The 13,258-nt window shown below is 29.6% G+C and overlaps 1 protein-coding gene and 2 non-coding genes across 3 annotated transcripts; 2 read left to right on the top strand and 1 right to left on the bottom strand.

Moving 5' to 3' along the window:
• Nucleotides 1-282: 282 nt before the first annotated feature.
• LOC113385995 (innexin inx7-like) lies at nt 283-12,987 on the bottom strand. The gene is made up of 2 exons (XM_026623811.1): nt 12,745-12,987; nt 283-357 (listed from the first exon to the last, which is right to left on the bottom strand). Exons 1-2 carry the CDS (start codon nt 12,985-12,987, stop codon nt 283-285), a joined length of 318 nt encoding a protein of 105 aa, XP_026479596.1.
• On the top strand, nt 1,115-1,233 carry LOC113387154. The gene has a single exon (XR_003368108.1). It is a non-coding gene; the product is annotated as a 5S ribosomal RNA (ribosomal RNA).
• On the top strand, nt 3,203-3,274 carry Trnat-ugu. The gene has a single exon. It is a non-coding gene; the product is annotated as a tRNA-Thr (tRNA).
• Nucleotides 12,988-13,258: the final 271 nt, after the last annotated feature.

The following is a 13,258-nucleotide window of genomic DNA, read 5'->3' on the forward strand; positions in this document are numbered from 1 at the left end:
TTTTATTACTGGTCATGTTTCCACAACAAACAGTATCGGTTATTACCTTACTGCAAACATTAGTTCTTGCATTAAAGTGCAAGCAAAATAGTGATAGTGACATATCGGTATGAACAGATTGTGATTAAGTGTTTTTCTTTATTCTTATCTAGGTTAATATTTGAAAAATTAATATTACCTTCTGCTTGTTTCCAGACGTAATGAGGTAAATAGAACATCAGGGCTTGCAGAAACAGCACGAAAGGCACCCACTGGTAATACGCATGTCGAATAATTTCCTCATCATTCGCGGGATGGACCAATACCAGGATGAGGTATGTGGCCAGAATTTATCATACTTTGATTCAAGTGTTTGACCTGGTAAATAAATAAAGGAAATTGTTAATTACTCGCAAATAGATATTGAATATACAATTTTAAAGACTACTTCTGAATCTTTGCTGAAGATGTTTTACTATTATTAAGGGGGCCTTCATTAATCGTGGGATCGATTTTTAAGGATTTTTGAATTTTTCTTTACCCTTGGTGATACTTGGTGAAACGTGGTAAAGAAATCATAAATTTAATGACAAATTTTAGAATTTTGTTGTCAATTATAACATGTAAATTTAGGTATGAAATATTTACACGTGATATTTTCTTGAACCCCCCTCTCTCTCTCTTGTGATATATCGAATTTTTTTTTTGTTAAACACGTCCCCCCATTTTAAGCCTCACTTGATTCATAGACCCCAAGTAGAAATTTGATAAAATGTGGTGACGTAATATTTGAGTAAATTATTTGATATAATATGGTTTGTCTAAGAAAGTCTTCACCAATTATGGACGTACACCATAATGACATGAATCAAAACTTTCTAAAGTAATAATGAATTGTAAAAATGCATTTAATATTTAATAAAAATATTTGTTTAGTGCCATTCATTTTTGAATAAATGCTTCGCTTCAATGTGTGGTTCGTTATATTTTTATTGAATCAAAGAATAGTATTAGTAATAAACATTTAACTGCATAAATTATTAAACTGTTAATTAAAATATAATTTTTGTAATTGTTCCATCAAATAAAATGGTGTTCGTGATACCTTATATTCAAGACAAGATCATGTTTAGTCGTCAACGATCATACCATGTTGAATACACCGGTTCTCGTCCGATCACCGAAGTCAAGCAACATCGGGCGTGGGTAGTACTTAGATGGGAGACCGCTTGGGAACACCACGTATCGTTGACTTTTTTTTAATAATTTAAACATTTACCGTAAATATAATTAAACTTTTCATCAATTTTATTATTTTATATCGATGGTAATTATTTGTCAATATTAAATTTTTAATTTGAAACTGATATATTCTTTTTTATAGAACATTGAAACATCCAATTATTAAAAAAAATATTATTTGAAATAAAAAAATATATATTTTTAAATGTAAAAAGACAATTCAGACATAACTTTTACGACATTTAAATCAAAGACAGCATATAGTTATCCAATAAGCGTAACAAATTTCTTAATTATTAGGTTTTATTTACTATGTTGATCTTCTAAGGAGGCGTCCATTAATCACGTGATCGATTTTTAAGGAATTTTGGACTCTTTCTCTTCTTAATTAAAATTACCCTCTTTCCCCCATTGAACATCGCGTATATTTTTCCGGAAAAAATAGTAAAATTTTAGAAAAACTTTATATTTTTTTACTCATGTAAATAATAGATACACATGATATCATACTAGACCACCTCCGTTTCTCGAATATTTTATAATTAATAATTAAGACATTGTAATTAGAAGGAGCTATCATTGGGTAGTTATCCTTCTCACGCCATTTTCCATAATTGTCAAAAATTTTAGCCTAATGTACATTGTATAGATTGCTATGATAAATAAACAAAAAAAAAACTAGCTGTAAGTGGAATTCTGTCTTGAGGCAATTATGGCATCGTGCCTTAAGGCAAATTGCTGGAACTTCCCGTACCGTAACGAAATGTTCGAGAAATACTGAATGTTTTCAAATAGATTATTATAAATATTGTAACATTGTCTAATATTTATAAGAATTATATAAACTGAATTGCAGAGTTAAAATTATTTGTAAAGTATATTAGAACTATAGTCAGAATTAAAAATAAAATCTGAAATATTTTCGATATACACAAAATCTATAAAAAAAAACAAAAAAAAAAAAAAAAATGAACAAAAATTTTTTTTCCCAAAATCAATTATTTTGTTAAGACAAGCAGAAAGTTCTTTGAATCATTTAAATCGGACGCTTAGTTCTCTCAAAAACTGCTATTTTTTACATATTTAGCTCCGTATCTTCAAAATGGCTGGGCCTGCCTTTGCCAAAAACTAACAAACACTTCTCCCAATCATTACTAATTGAATGTTTTTTAGATCATTCAAATCGGATACTCCGTCCTCTCAAAAATTCGATTTCTATTTTCTGCACTCTTTGCTCCGTATCTCCGAAACGGTTGGACCTGTCTTTGCCAAAAACTAATCAGCTCTTTTCCCTATCAATAGGAATCGAAAGTTTTTTGAATCATTTAAATCGGTTGATCCGTGCGCCCGAAAACGTGGGCGAAAATTTGTATCCATACATACATACACACACACACACACATACACACACACACACACACACATACACACACACACACACACACACATCCATTTTTTCTGAAGTATGCCAAAATGTTCAGAAACCTTCAAAACGTCGAGAAATGTAAAAATTTTCAATTCCGATTTTTGGCCCATTACAATAACTTACCCTACGGGAAGTTAAAAAAACTCCGTTTCTCAAGTGATATTTCGTGATATTTTGTCAAAACCCTCTCGCTCTTAAGCCCCACGTGTATAATAGTTTAAGTTTGAAATTTTGGAAAGTGGTTGTTTATTTATGGGAACGTTAGAAGTTAAACTCCAATTGGCGATATTGAATTGTTTACATCTGCTGCTTTCGTCTTTTGTACAATTTAATTGGAACAATTAATACAGTGAATAACAAACAATTAAACTATCTATCGTTTCTGTCATATTCGCATCAACCAATAAATTAAGCATTTAGTAAACAATTTGAAGCGATATTAATGTAGTGGTTTGATAGCGATCTATTAATAGTATCGAATTCTACATATGAACACATATAGGTATATGTGTACGGAGCCCGTAGTGATGTGCATTGAGCGCGCGTTTGCCGTGGGCCTCTTTAGCTCAGTGGCAGAGCACTGGTCTTGTAAACCAGGGGTCGTGAGTTCAATCCTCACAGGAGGCAACTAATTTAATTTAATGTATTTTCTGTATTTGTTTAAAATTTTCCTTTTTGGAATTTTTATTTTGTACACGGATTATCAAGATTTAATGCAATATTATGCTTAATATTTGCTGTTAGAGGATTATTCTAGAAAAATTATATTTTTATTCTAATTGTCTTCTATTTGTTCTTGGAAATACACTTAATTAATTGAAATCACTACGTATATCCTATTCTATCAATTTTTTTCTTTGCGCTTTACAACTAATTTCTTAATTTTACTTTTCTTCTAAATCTGATCTTTTTCAATTCTAATCTATTCAAATTCCACTCAACAATTTTATTTCTATTTATCTTCAAATCAACTATTTTTAAATTATAATTCCTACTTCTATTTCTATGCAATATCAAATCAACAATTCAAATTCTATTTAATTTTAACTCAACATTCTAAATTCTATGTCATTGCCAAATAATCCAAGTATAAATCCAAGCTGAGCTGTTTACACCAATAGGTATTTGCTCAAATCTTATTTATGGGATGAGCCCAAATATTATTCCTAATGGCCCCAGAATTATTTTCTAAAATAACTTAAATTTCGTTTTACAGGTGCAAATTTATGTACTTTTCGATTCTCCCATATATTACCGGTCAAAAAATACAGATACAGATACAGATACAAACTTGTATATTAAAATTATTTAAATTTAGGTCCTCAAATTTTTTTCATAAATATGATATTTGTGAATCGAAAATTTCAAAGCTGTAAGATGTGTAAACGTAAATGCGTAGGAAAATCTTTGAAATACTCATTTTCAAAAAAATCTTATGTGCACTTTCTTGAATCTACTCATGTGTCTAGGTTTGTTTTCTCAAACCTATTTTTACATGAAAATTTATGAATGAGCCCTAAAAAATTAAATCATTTACGATATTAATTTAATGTGATGTTATATCGAAAAAAATGTTAATAAATACTTTATTAACATTTAATATAATTTAATATAATTTATAATATAAAATATTTTATTTATTTGTTAGATTTGTCACTCGAACTAGTTAGTAATTTTATAAAATTTTGAGTACATGGAACTTTGTATAAAAATATTTGCTTGTGAACTTCACATAATGAATTACTAAATAAATATTAATTAGACATAATAAGATAATATTTATTTGTTTCACTTGGTAAAGAATTTGTTTAAATATTCCAATGGCCTCGCCCGTAGGTAAGCGGTTAAGAGCGACGGGACCTGAGCGGTTAAGACGTCTCGGGTTCGATACCAACTTCGAGCAGCCTGATATCAGGCAGCAGTGACAACGATTTTTACTTGAAAATATAGATAGCAATTCCAAGTGAAAATAGCCCTTGCCCGGCATTGCTGCACCAATAAAAAGTCAGCCCTATTAGATTAATTCTAATAACAAAAATCATCAAATATGGATGGATTAACTATTAGTTTATCATCTAAAAAATACGAAGTAAGGAGAAGTTTCAGCCCAAGAGCTCATAGGACGTAAGGTTCTGATTGCTGTTAAAAATATAATAATAAAAAAATATATATATTCCAATAAAAGTTTCAAAGTGTTTAATGGGCTTAATGATTTATTAGATTTGTAACTCAAGCTTGTGGTATACAATTTTGTTCATTTACTACCATCAGTACTTTTAAATAATATTTCTTAATCAAAAATTGTACATTTTATCAAAATTCTAGTGTAATAAAATTATTTGTATCTTCTACAACAAAATCTATTTATCGGAGTTTTAGAGATTGTTATCATAGATGCTTCAGAGTGATTTATAACATATGTGAATATGAATAAATATCATATCTTTGCCATAACAAAAAAAATATTTAAACAATTACTTTTATTTAAGAAGCGTAAAAAATCAACTGAAACATTGCCCATTTTGCAAGATTAATTGTAACTGTTCCTCCAAATCGACTTTAAATTTAAATTGAAATCAAAACTAAAGATTCAGAAAATCTTCAAGATTTTTACGAGATATGTACACAAATATGCTTATTTTCATAAAATTGCGTGCATATGAAATTATTACTTTATATCGGTGAAATCGAATCAAAATGCTATAAAAAGCCACAGGTATTACGAACTGAATTGTGCGAATTCGATCAGGTGTAAAATTGCCCGCAATCAGGTTTCAGTAGCACGTGCGTGTGTCGCATAATCGCGAACCACCGACGACGCCGCCGCCGCTTCGGCTGTAACAGGACACTCACTCGCGATTATTCGATTTATCGGATACGATTGAAGAAACTTGTAAGATAAATATCTTATAGTATAAGTTATGCACCATTAACAGACGTAATTTGAGAACCTCTGATATGGCAACGATATGTATATATAATATAATAAATGGTAGTCTGCCCGAAGGCAGGTCCATGGTGTGAGAACCACCACAACAAATGATTTCCTTGCCCTTCATCCCATTACCACTATTCTCTATCCCCATTTCTTTATTCCATGTATTTTACTTCCCGAACTTCTGTTATCTTGCTTCTTGATCTTTATTTGATATTGATTTTGATTTGATATATAATATATATTTTTTTAACTTAATCTTCGTGGTGTTTTTATTGTTATAAACTTATTGCTCGATTTTACAACAATTATTTTTTAAGGTGACACATTTCATAAAAAATATTAATCCATTTTTTTATTTTAGTCAAGTTTTAGACCACATATTTCTGTATCATTAATTAAATTCCAATTAAATTAGTAATTCGTGCCTGATTTTTTATAAGGGATGATTTTTATAGTACACTAGTCTATGCATATTGTTCTTATCTATTTATTATCAAACATACAAAATTTTATATTAAAAAAGAGTATCACAAAGTTATTTGTAAAGTTGAATAACTAAATGTCGATAATTCAAGCAACTAGGAAAAATTTAAACTCTGAAGCAAAACTATCGATGATTATGTTTCATGTTCAATTAATTAAAATATTTTTCAATTTTTGTTTTGGGCTCGCTCAAAGGTAAGCGGTTAAGAGCGACGGTACTTGATTCAGAGGTCTCGGGTTCGATACCCACTTCGAGCAGCCTGTTGTCAGGCAACATTGAATACGATGTTCTCTTGGAAATATAGATAGCAATATGTTTCTAAATAAAAATAGCCCTTACTAGGCATTGTTGCACCAATAAAAAATCCAGCCCTATTAGATAAATTCTAAATAATTAAATCATGAAACAGGGATGGATTAACCGTTGGATTACCATCTAAAAATACGAAGTGAGAAGTTTCAGCCCAACAGCTTATAGGACGTAAGGTTCTAATCGCTGTTAAGAAAAGAAATAATTTTTTCATTTTTTTCTTCCTCATCACGTGAGGTTTTTAGGGGCGGGGGTTATAAAAAATCACAAAATATCACGTGGGAAAAGGAGGGGTATAGTAAGATATCACGTGTAGTTATTTTTTACCTGAGTTTTTTGAAATATCCAAACATTTTCAAAAAAATGAAAAAAATTACAATTTTTCCGTGCAAATAAAGATTCAGTGACGTTTGATGGTGGAAGAGGGCAGTTTTGAATATCACCACATATCACCAAGGGGGAGGGGAGTCCAAAAATTCATAAAAATCGATCACGTGATTAATGGACGCTCCCTTAGTGCTTTTTGATGAGAAGTTTTGTTTATGGTGAGGAACTTATACTTAACTTAATGAATTTAATTTTAAATTTAAGTTTCCATCACCAAGAGGAAGTAGCATATCGGTTGAAAGAAAATCAGTTAAATTTACCTAATACAGTTCAAGATAGATGAGATAACCCATTGATTGAAAACGATAGGACCTCAGGTCGAATTTGTGTAGCAACACTACATCTGAATGATTCAGGCACCTCTATGTCTAACAAAAAGTAATGTATACGAGTATAATAATAGCAACGTCTTTGATTGTTCTCGCATTGAAGGTGACGAGTCAGCGATCTCAGAAAGACGAGTCACTGGCCAGACGTCAGGCTGGCCCCGGATATGGACTATGGATCATATTTAGGAGAAACTGGTGTAAATTGTAATAGTAAATCGGTTGATTGTAATACTTATGTAATATGTCATTATTAAATAAGCGCTTTATTTTAAAAACAACTTCGTCAGTTTTTATAATTGATAAACTTATAACACATTTTCGGTTTGCGTCCAATATTTAATGCGTTGAATCCCAAGTACGAGATAACTCGCATATTACGATATTTTTTTGGACGTTATCTCGCAATCATAAAATATTTTATTGATTGTAAACACATTTTCTTTAATTCTTTGGGGACGGCTGTCCATCTGAGTGGTCAAACATACTCTGTGAGGCTATTTTATAAACAATGATTCAGTTTGCATCGAAAAGTTCAATAAATTACATATAGCAGTGATAAACAGTGTTGTATTTTGAAAATAATTTTAAGTTATTTTAGTTGTATTTTTAGCATTTTTCTTTGCTATATAGTCTTGTTTAGTATTTAAAACGATCGAGCGCTTTTAAATATGGCAAAACGACTGGTAAATTTTGTGAAATAAGCAGTAGTGAAGATGAGTTTCAAATAGACATTCATACAGACAAATTTTACGAAATTACTATTCGCATCAAAGATAGTGATGAATGTGATGATGATATTATCCAACCAACAAAAAGAAGAAGCTCGACAAATTAAATGAAGATTGGAAAGACATTAGCAAATGTGCCGCTTCTCATATAATAAGCGAGTTTTACATACATCAACAAACACCCAGACTACAAATACCAAGCAATATAAGACATCCAATAGATTATTTTACTTTATATTTCACAAATGAATTATTAGACAATATAATAGAAAAAACAAACCATTATAGCAGCACAAAAATGAACAAAAATACTGACTAATCAGAGTCATATTCTAAATGCGAGAGAAAGAAAAAGGGATTGTATTGTTTGTTCTGACAGAAAAGCACTAGGAGGAAGCGGCGAACAACATTTTATTGTAAAACATGTCAAAATTAACCAGCTATGCATTAAAAATAAATGATCAAAAATAAATTAATATTATAAATGTATGTCCTTCAATGTTCACAAATTTTTATCAAACAAATTGCAAAACATACACAATGAAATCAAGTTTACAGCCGATACAGTAGATTGTTTTGAAATGGGTGCCGTCCCGTAAGTGTTAATTTTGATGAAAACTATGCATTAGAAATAGTTTTTAATAATACAATGTGACTAAGACGAATAATCATTTTTGGCAATTTTAAATTTATCTCGGAAGTCAACGACATATCTCAGAAAGGCTTTTTAGATTTTTAACGCCACTTTTTTCTGAACATTCATCATACATAAATAATAATATAAATTTAAAATACTGATTATGAGTGTCACTGATTATGACATAATCAAAACTATTTTCAATTATTAAATTTTTATTATTATTTTATTATTTAAATTATTATTAAATTATTAAATTATTACTATTTATATACCTAGAAACTGTTTGCTCCATTCGGGAAACAAATTCTAAAAATAAACTTAAATTCAGAATTTTTGATGATAAAACATATTAAAAGTATTACAAAATGCGTTATTATAACAATTACCTCCAGTCTCCCCTAAAACGTAATAATTATTTTCATATTATGCTCCATATGTGTATCTAATTCATGTCGGTCAGACTATAAACTATGAAGATGAACTTGAGATGCACGTTTTTGCTTCGTTTGCATCGAAAGAACAACAGATGTGCATCAATCTTCTTCTATTCACGTGTGCAATTTGCAATTATAAAACATTACGTTCCTGGTACATCGCTAATTCTTAGAAAATTTCTATTAGATGGCCAAAATTGGCAGATCAAATGTAGGTTGCCACTTGATAAGATGATACAGATGCCTATATTTGGCACCAGATTTAAAATCATATTGTTTAAACAAAACGATTGTTTTGTGTTGCGACATTTGGTAGCAAAAGGTTTATGAAAAATTGAGTTGATAATATGAATAAAATTAACTAACAATAAACATATTTTTTTTATATTATTTATTAGTTTGATGTTTCTCGGCATTCTTCCGAACATCTTATGAAGTTTTTGAATTATCTGTCATAAGTTTCAGAGACACATTGCCTCATAAAATGATAGAAATACTGTACAATATGTGTGACATCTGTTCACAGACGTGATTCTAAAAATAACCCTTTTTCTTAGTATAAAAACTAGAAGCACTATTATTACATGTGTTTCAGAAGTGATCAACCACAATACTGTCGAATGGAAAAGGTCTGCATTTTGCAAAAAAACGATGAAAGATTTTTTTGTTACTCACAATAAATATAGAAATGACGTAATATTAAATGAATGATTAATTCAATTTTCCGAGTGCATTTTTTCTAACAAACCATCAGATAAGTACGTGTACATAATCATGTATTTTATATTACTCATTGCATTTCCTCTGCAAATTTTATCACTATTAAGTTAATTAGCAGAAATATATTTTTGTCTTACTTATCATTAAATTATTGCTTAGAAAATAATATCAACAATTCCAAAATTGCGCTACAATTTAAAATTTATCAACTAGTGGGGCGCATGGCATCGTGTCTTAAGGCAAATTGCTGGAACCAAAAATTATTTTTTTTTAAAAAGATTAACATTTTTGAAAAAAAAAATTAGAATTTTGAAAAATTAGATTTTTTAGAAACTAAATTTTTGACAAAAACTTACTTTTTTTTGAAAAAAAAAGACTTCTTGAAGAAAAGTGTATTTTGAAATATTTTGGAAATTCTGAACTTTTTTCAAAGCAATCGTACTGCTTTAACTGCATAGAGACGAAATATCGAAGCGCGTAAGCGCCGCGCCACCGTCTAACGGATAAGCATTGGTACGGAACCTATAGGAATGCAAACAAAATTTATACTTATTGCTAAAATCTCTATAAAATATCTAATAATTTGATGTGCATATGTCTAATGATCATTTTTGACCACCAGATAGCATTTATTTTTACTATTTTTACTAAATCTCCGAAACCGCTAGACCTGCCTTCATTAAAATTTGATCAGTTCTTCATCTTGTTAATACAAGTAAAATGTTTTCTGAATTATTCAAATCGGACGCTCCGTTCTCTTAAAAACTGAGTTACCGGTTTTGGCATTTTTTGCCCCATATCTTCGGAACGGCTTTAGAGCTTTTAGCATTATGCGCCTTCATTATGACGATCGAAGTAGTTTTATCACTTTAGTTGCAGAATTTACAATACTTCTAAACGCAAGTGTTCACCTGGTTGTTCACTAATCAAGAATTATTGTATTATAACTAGTTGGAACTATATTTTTTTTTTTATTGAACTCCCCTACATTGGCAAGCACAGCTCATAAAGACACCTTTTTCTACCTTGTTCATATCTTATACCTATTGCATCACTTTCATTTTTTCCAGGTAACCGTCCATTCCGAGAATTTTCAACGTGATTCCCATGCTGGGTATGCGGAATTCGAACAAAATGTTACATACACAAAAATTTGTTCTGCTTCCTGTTGGACTTTGCACGATCAGACAGGTGAGTCACAAATTTTGGGGCATTGACTTTGAGGGAAAAGAAGTTGCATTTTTTATAAAATTAAGTAGTTCTATTAGCAACGGTTTATTTTCTCATGATTGGAATAAATCAATTATTTATTGATGAATTATTTTTTTTATCAATAATATTATTTTGCTTCTTCAATCATGGATATGTTAATATTAATAAAGTTATAATGAGATATAATAATGTAAGCGAGAGTTTCAACCTGAGGATTCAGAATCAAGCAAAGTAAGATATTCAAAAAACAAATGTTAGCCCTTGCTGGGCCACATATTTTTAGTTTATTAACTTCGGTTGAGAGACTACATTTGCGTTTTTGACTCATAAATAGTGTTATTGATCAGTTTTTGATCGATATTTTATTTTATCATCGTAAAAACAATGATATCAAAAAATTCTGTGAATTTGAGCAATAGTTATCGAATTTATTATCAATAATGTAGAAATGCTTCTGCTAGTTTTGAAAATTCTATTGTCTATTTTGTGAATCATAAGACAAATTGAATAGGTAACCACAATACTCATTATCAGGATGAACAATTTTGAAATAGCAAAACAAATTACGTGACTTTATAGAAGTGAATGTGAATTCTGTAATACAAATGTTTAAAGTATGTTTAGAATGCCCATAGAAAAGAAACGATTAACCATCAAGAAAATCTTATTATCACCCACTGTATGCGTGGATCTTCAAAAAATAGTTGCTTTTTTTAATATTAGCTTTATCGGCCCTATTAACGGTTTATTGACACTTCATAAATTACATTAATCATTATTAACTTCCCGTAGGGTAAGTTATTGTAATCGTCCAAAAATATCGAAATTGAAAGTTTTACATTTCTTCACGTTTTCAAGGTTTCTGAACATTTTAGCATACCTCAGAAAAAATGGATGTGTGTGTGTATGTATGCATGTATGGATACAATTTTTTGTCCACGTTTTCGGGCGCACGTATCAACCGATTTGAATGGTTCAAAAAACATTTGATTCCTATTGATAGGTACTGATTAGTTTTTGGCAAACGCAGGTCCAGTTTTTGAGAGAACTAAGCGTCCCATTTGAATGATTAAAAGAACTTTCTGCTTCGTTTAACAAAATTATTGCTTTTAGGAAAAAAAATTGTTTCAATTTTTTTTTCAATTTTTTTTTCAAAAAATATTTTTTTGTATATCGAAAATAATTCAGATTTTAATTGTAATTCTGACTTAAGTTCTAATATACTTTAAACAAATATTTTCAACTTTTCAATTCAGTTTATATAATTCTTATAAATATTACAGTATTTATTTATAATAATCTATGTGAAAACATTTAATATTCCTCGAACATCTTGTTATGGTACGGGAAGTTCCAGCAATTTGACTTAAGACACGATACACACCACTAGTTAATTATTTTTATTGATATATCATTTTATTAGTCTCGTTTAAGTAGGTATCCTCATCATTTATATTTGTGAAACATGTGAGAATACATAAATTGATCAATATTGCATCAAGCTATATAGAGCAGTATTGCTACTTTAAGGCTACTTTCAAAAATGCAAACTTCTTATCTTATTATAGTTGAAAAATCAGATGGTTACACATTTGGAGAGCAAAACAATTTTAAAATTAATAATATATAAAAGATAGACTATTCTACTGTAAAAAGCTGTGAAACTTGACGACTATGCAATTTGAGAGTTCCATATCATGTCTTGCATGGAATTATATAAATTAATAAATATTTTTTCACGAATGGCGAAGTTAGGAGATTTACCACATATAGTATATGGTTTTAGTACTTTATTTAGTTTAATAGCATTTATAATTTATTATTCGGAAATTATTAGAAAATTATTTAAATATTAGACTTGGAATTAAATAATCTTTTTAAAGTGTTATCGGTGAAATAACTATTAATTGACTTACCGCTGTGTATGTGCTGGTGAAAAAGCAGAAAGTCTCAAGAACATGTTGAGGTACCGCTGGTCCTTGTCCTAATATACATTTAATATGTTCTCCTATGTATTGTCTTGATGTGACCAGAACCGTGCAAGCCATCAAAAGCATAAAAGTTACACGATAATGCAATTTGCATACTGCATTATCGATTGAAATACTTTTGTTCAGGTGCTTCGCCTGATCTTTTAGCACTTGAAATGTCATCAACATCTTGGAGAATTTTTTATTTTAGTTTTTGTATATAATTAAATTATAATATTTAAATATTATCTGTTCCTAGCACCACGAATACGTTTGTTATCTAACAACAATTAATGTCGTCATGGTTTACGGTGTTTTGGAGACAGCTGTAAAATAATAACTTTATTACGATGTGGAATTGTTGTGATTTTTTGCATCGTACTTTTACTGTGCTTCTTTCTACTATATTTTGAGATTAGAATAAATTATAAAAAATATTATAATTTAAAAAAATTATAAA

This window comes from Ctenocephalides felis, unplaced genomic scaffold, assembly GCF_003426905.1.
Source record: "Ctenocephalides felis isolate EL2017-DRISC unplaced genomic scaffold, ASM342690v1 CF-g0.4_SCAFFOLD_03571, whole genome shotgun sequence".
Classification (NCBI taxonomy): Eukaryota; Metazoa; Arthropoda; class Insecta; order Siphonaptera; family Pulicidae; genus Ctenocephalides; species Ctenocephalides felis.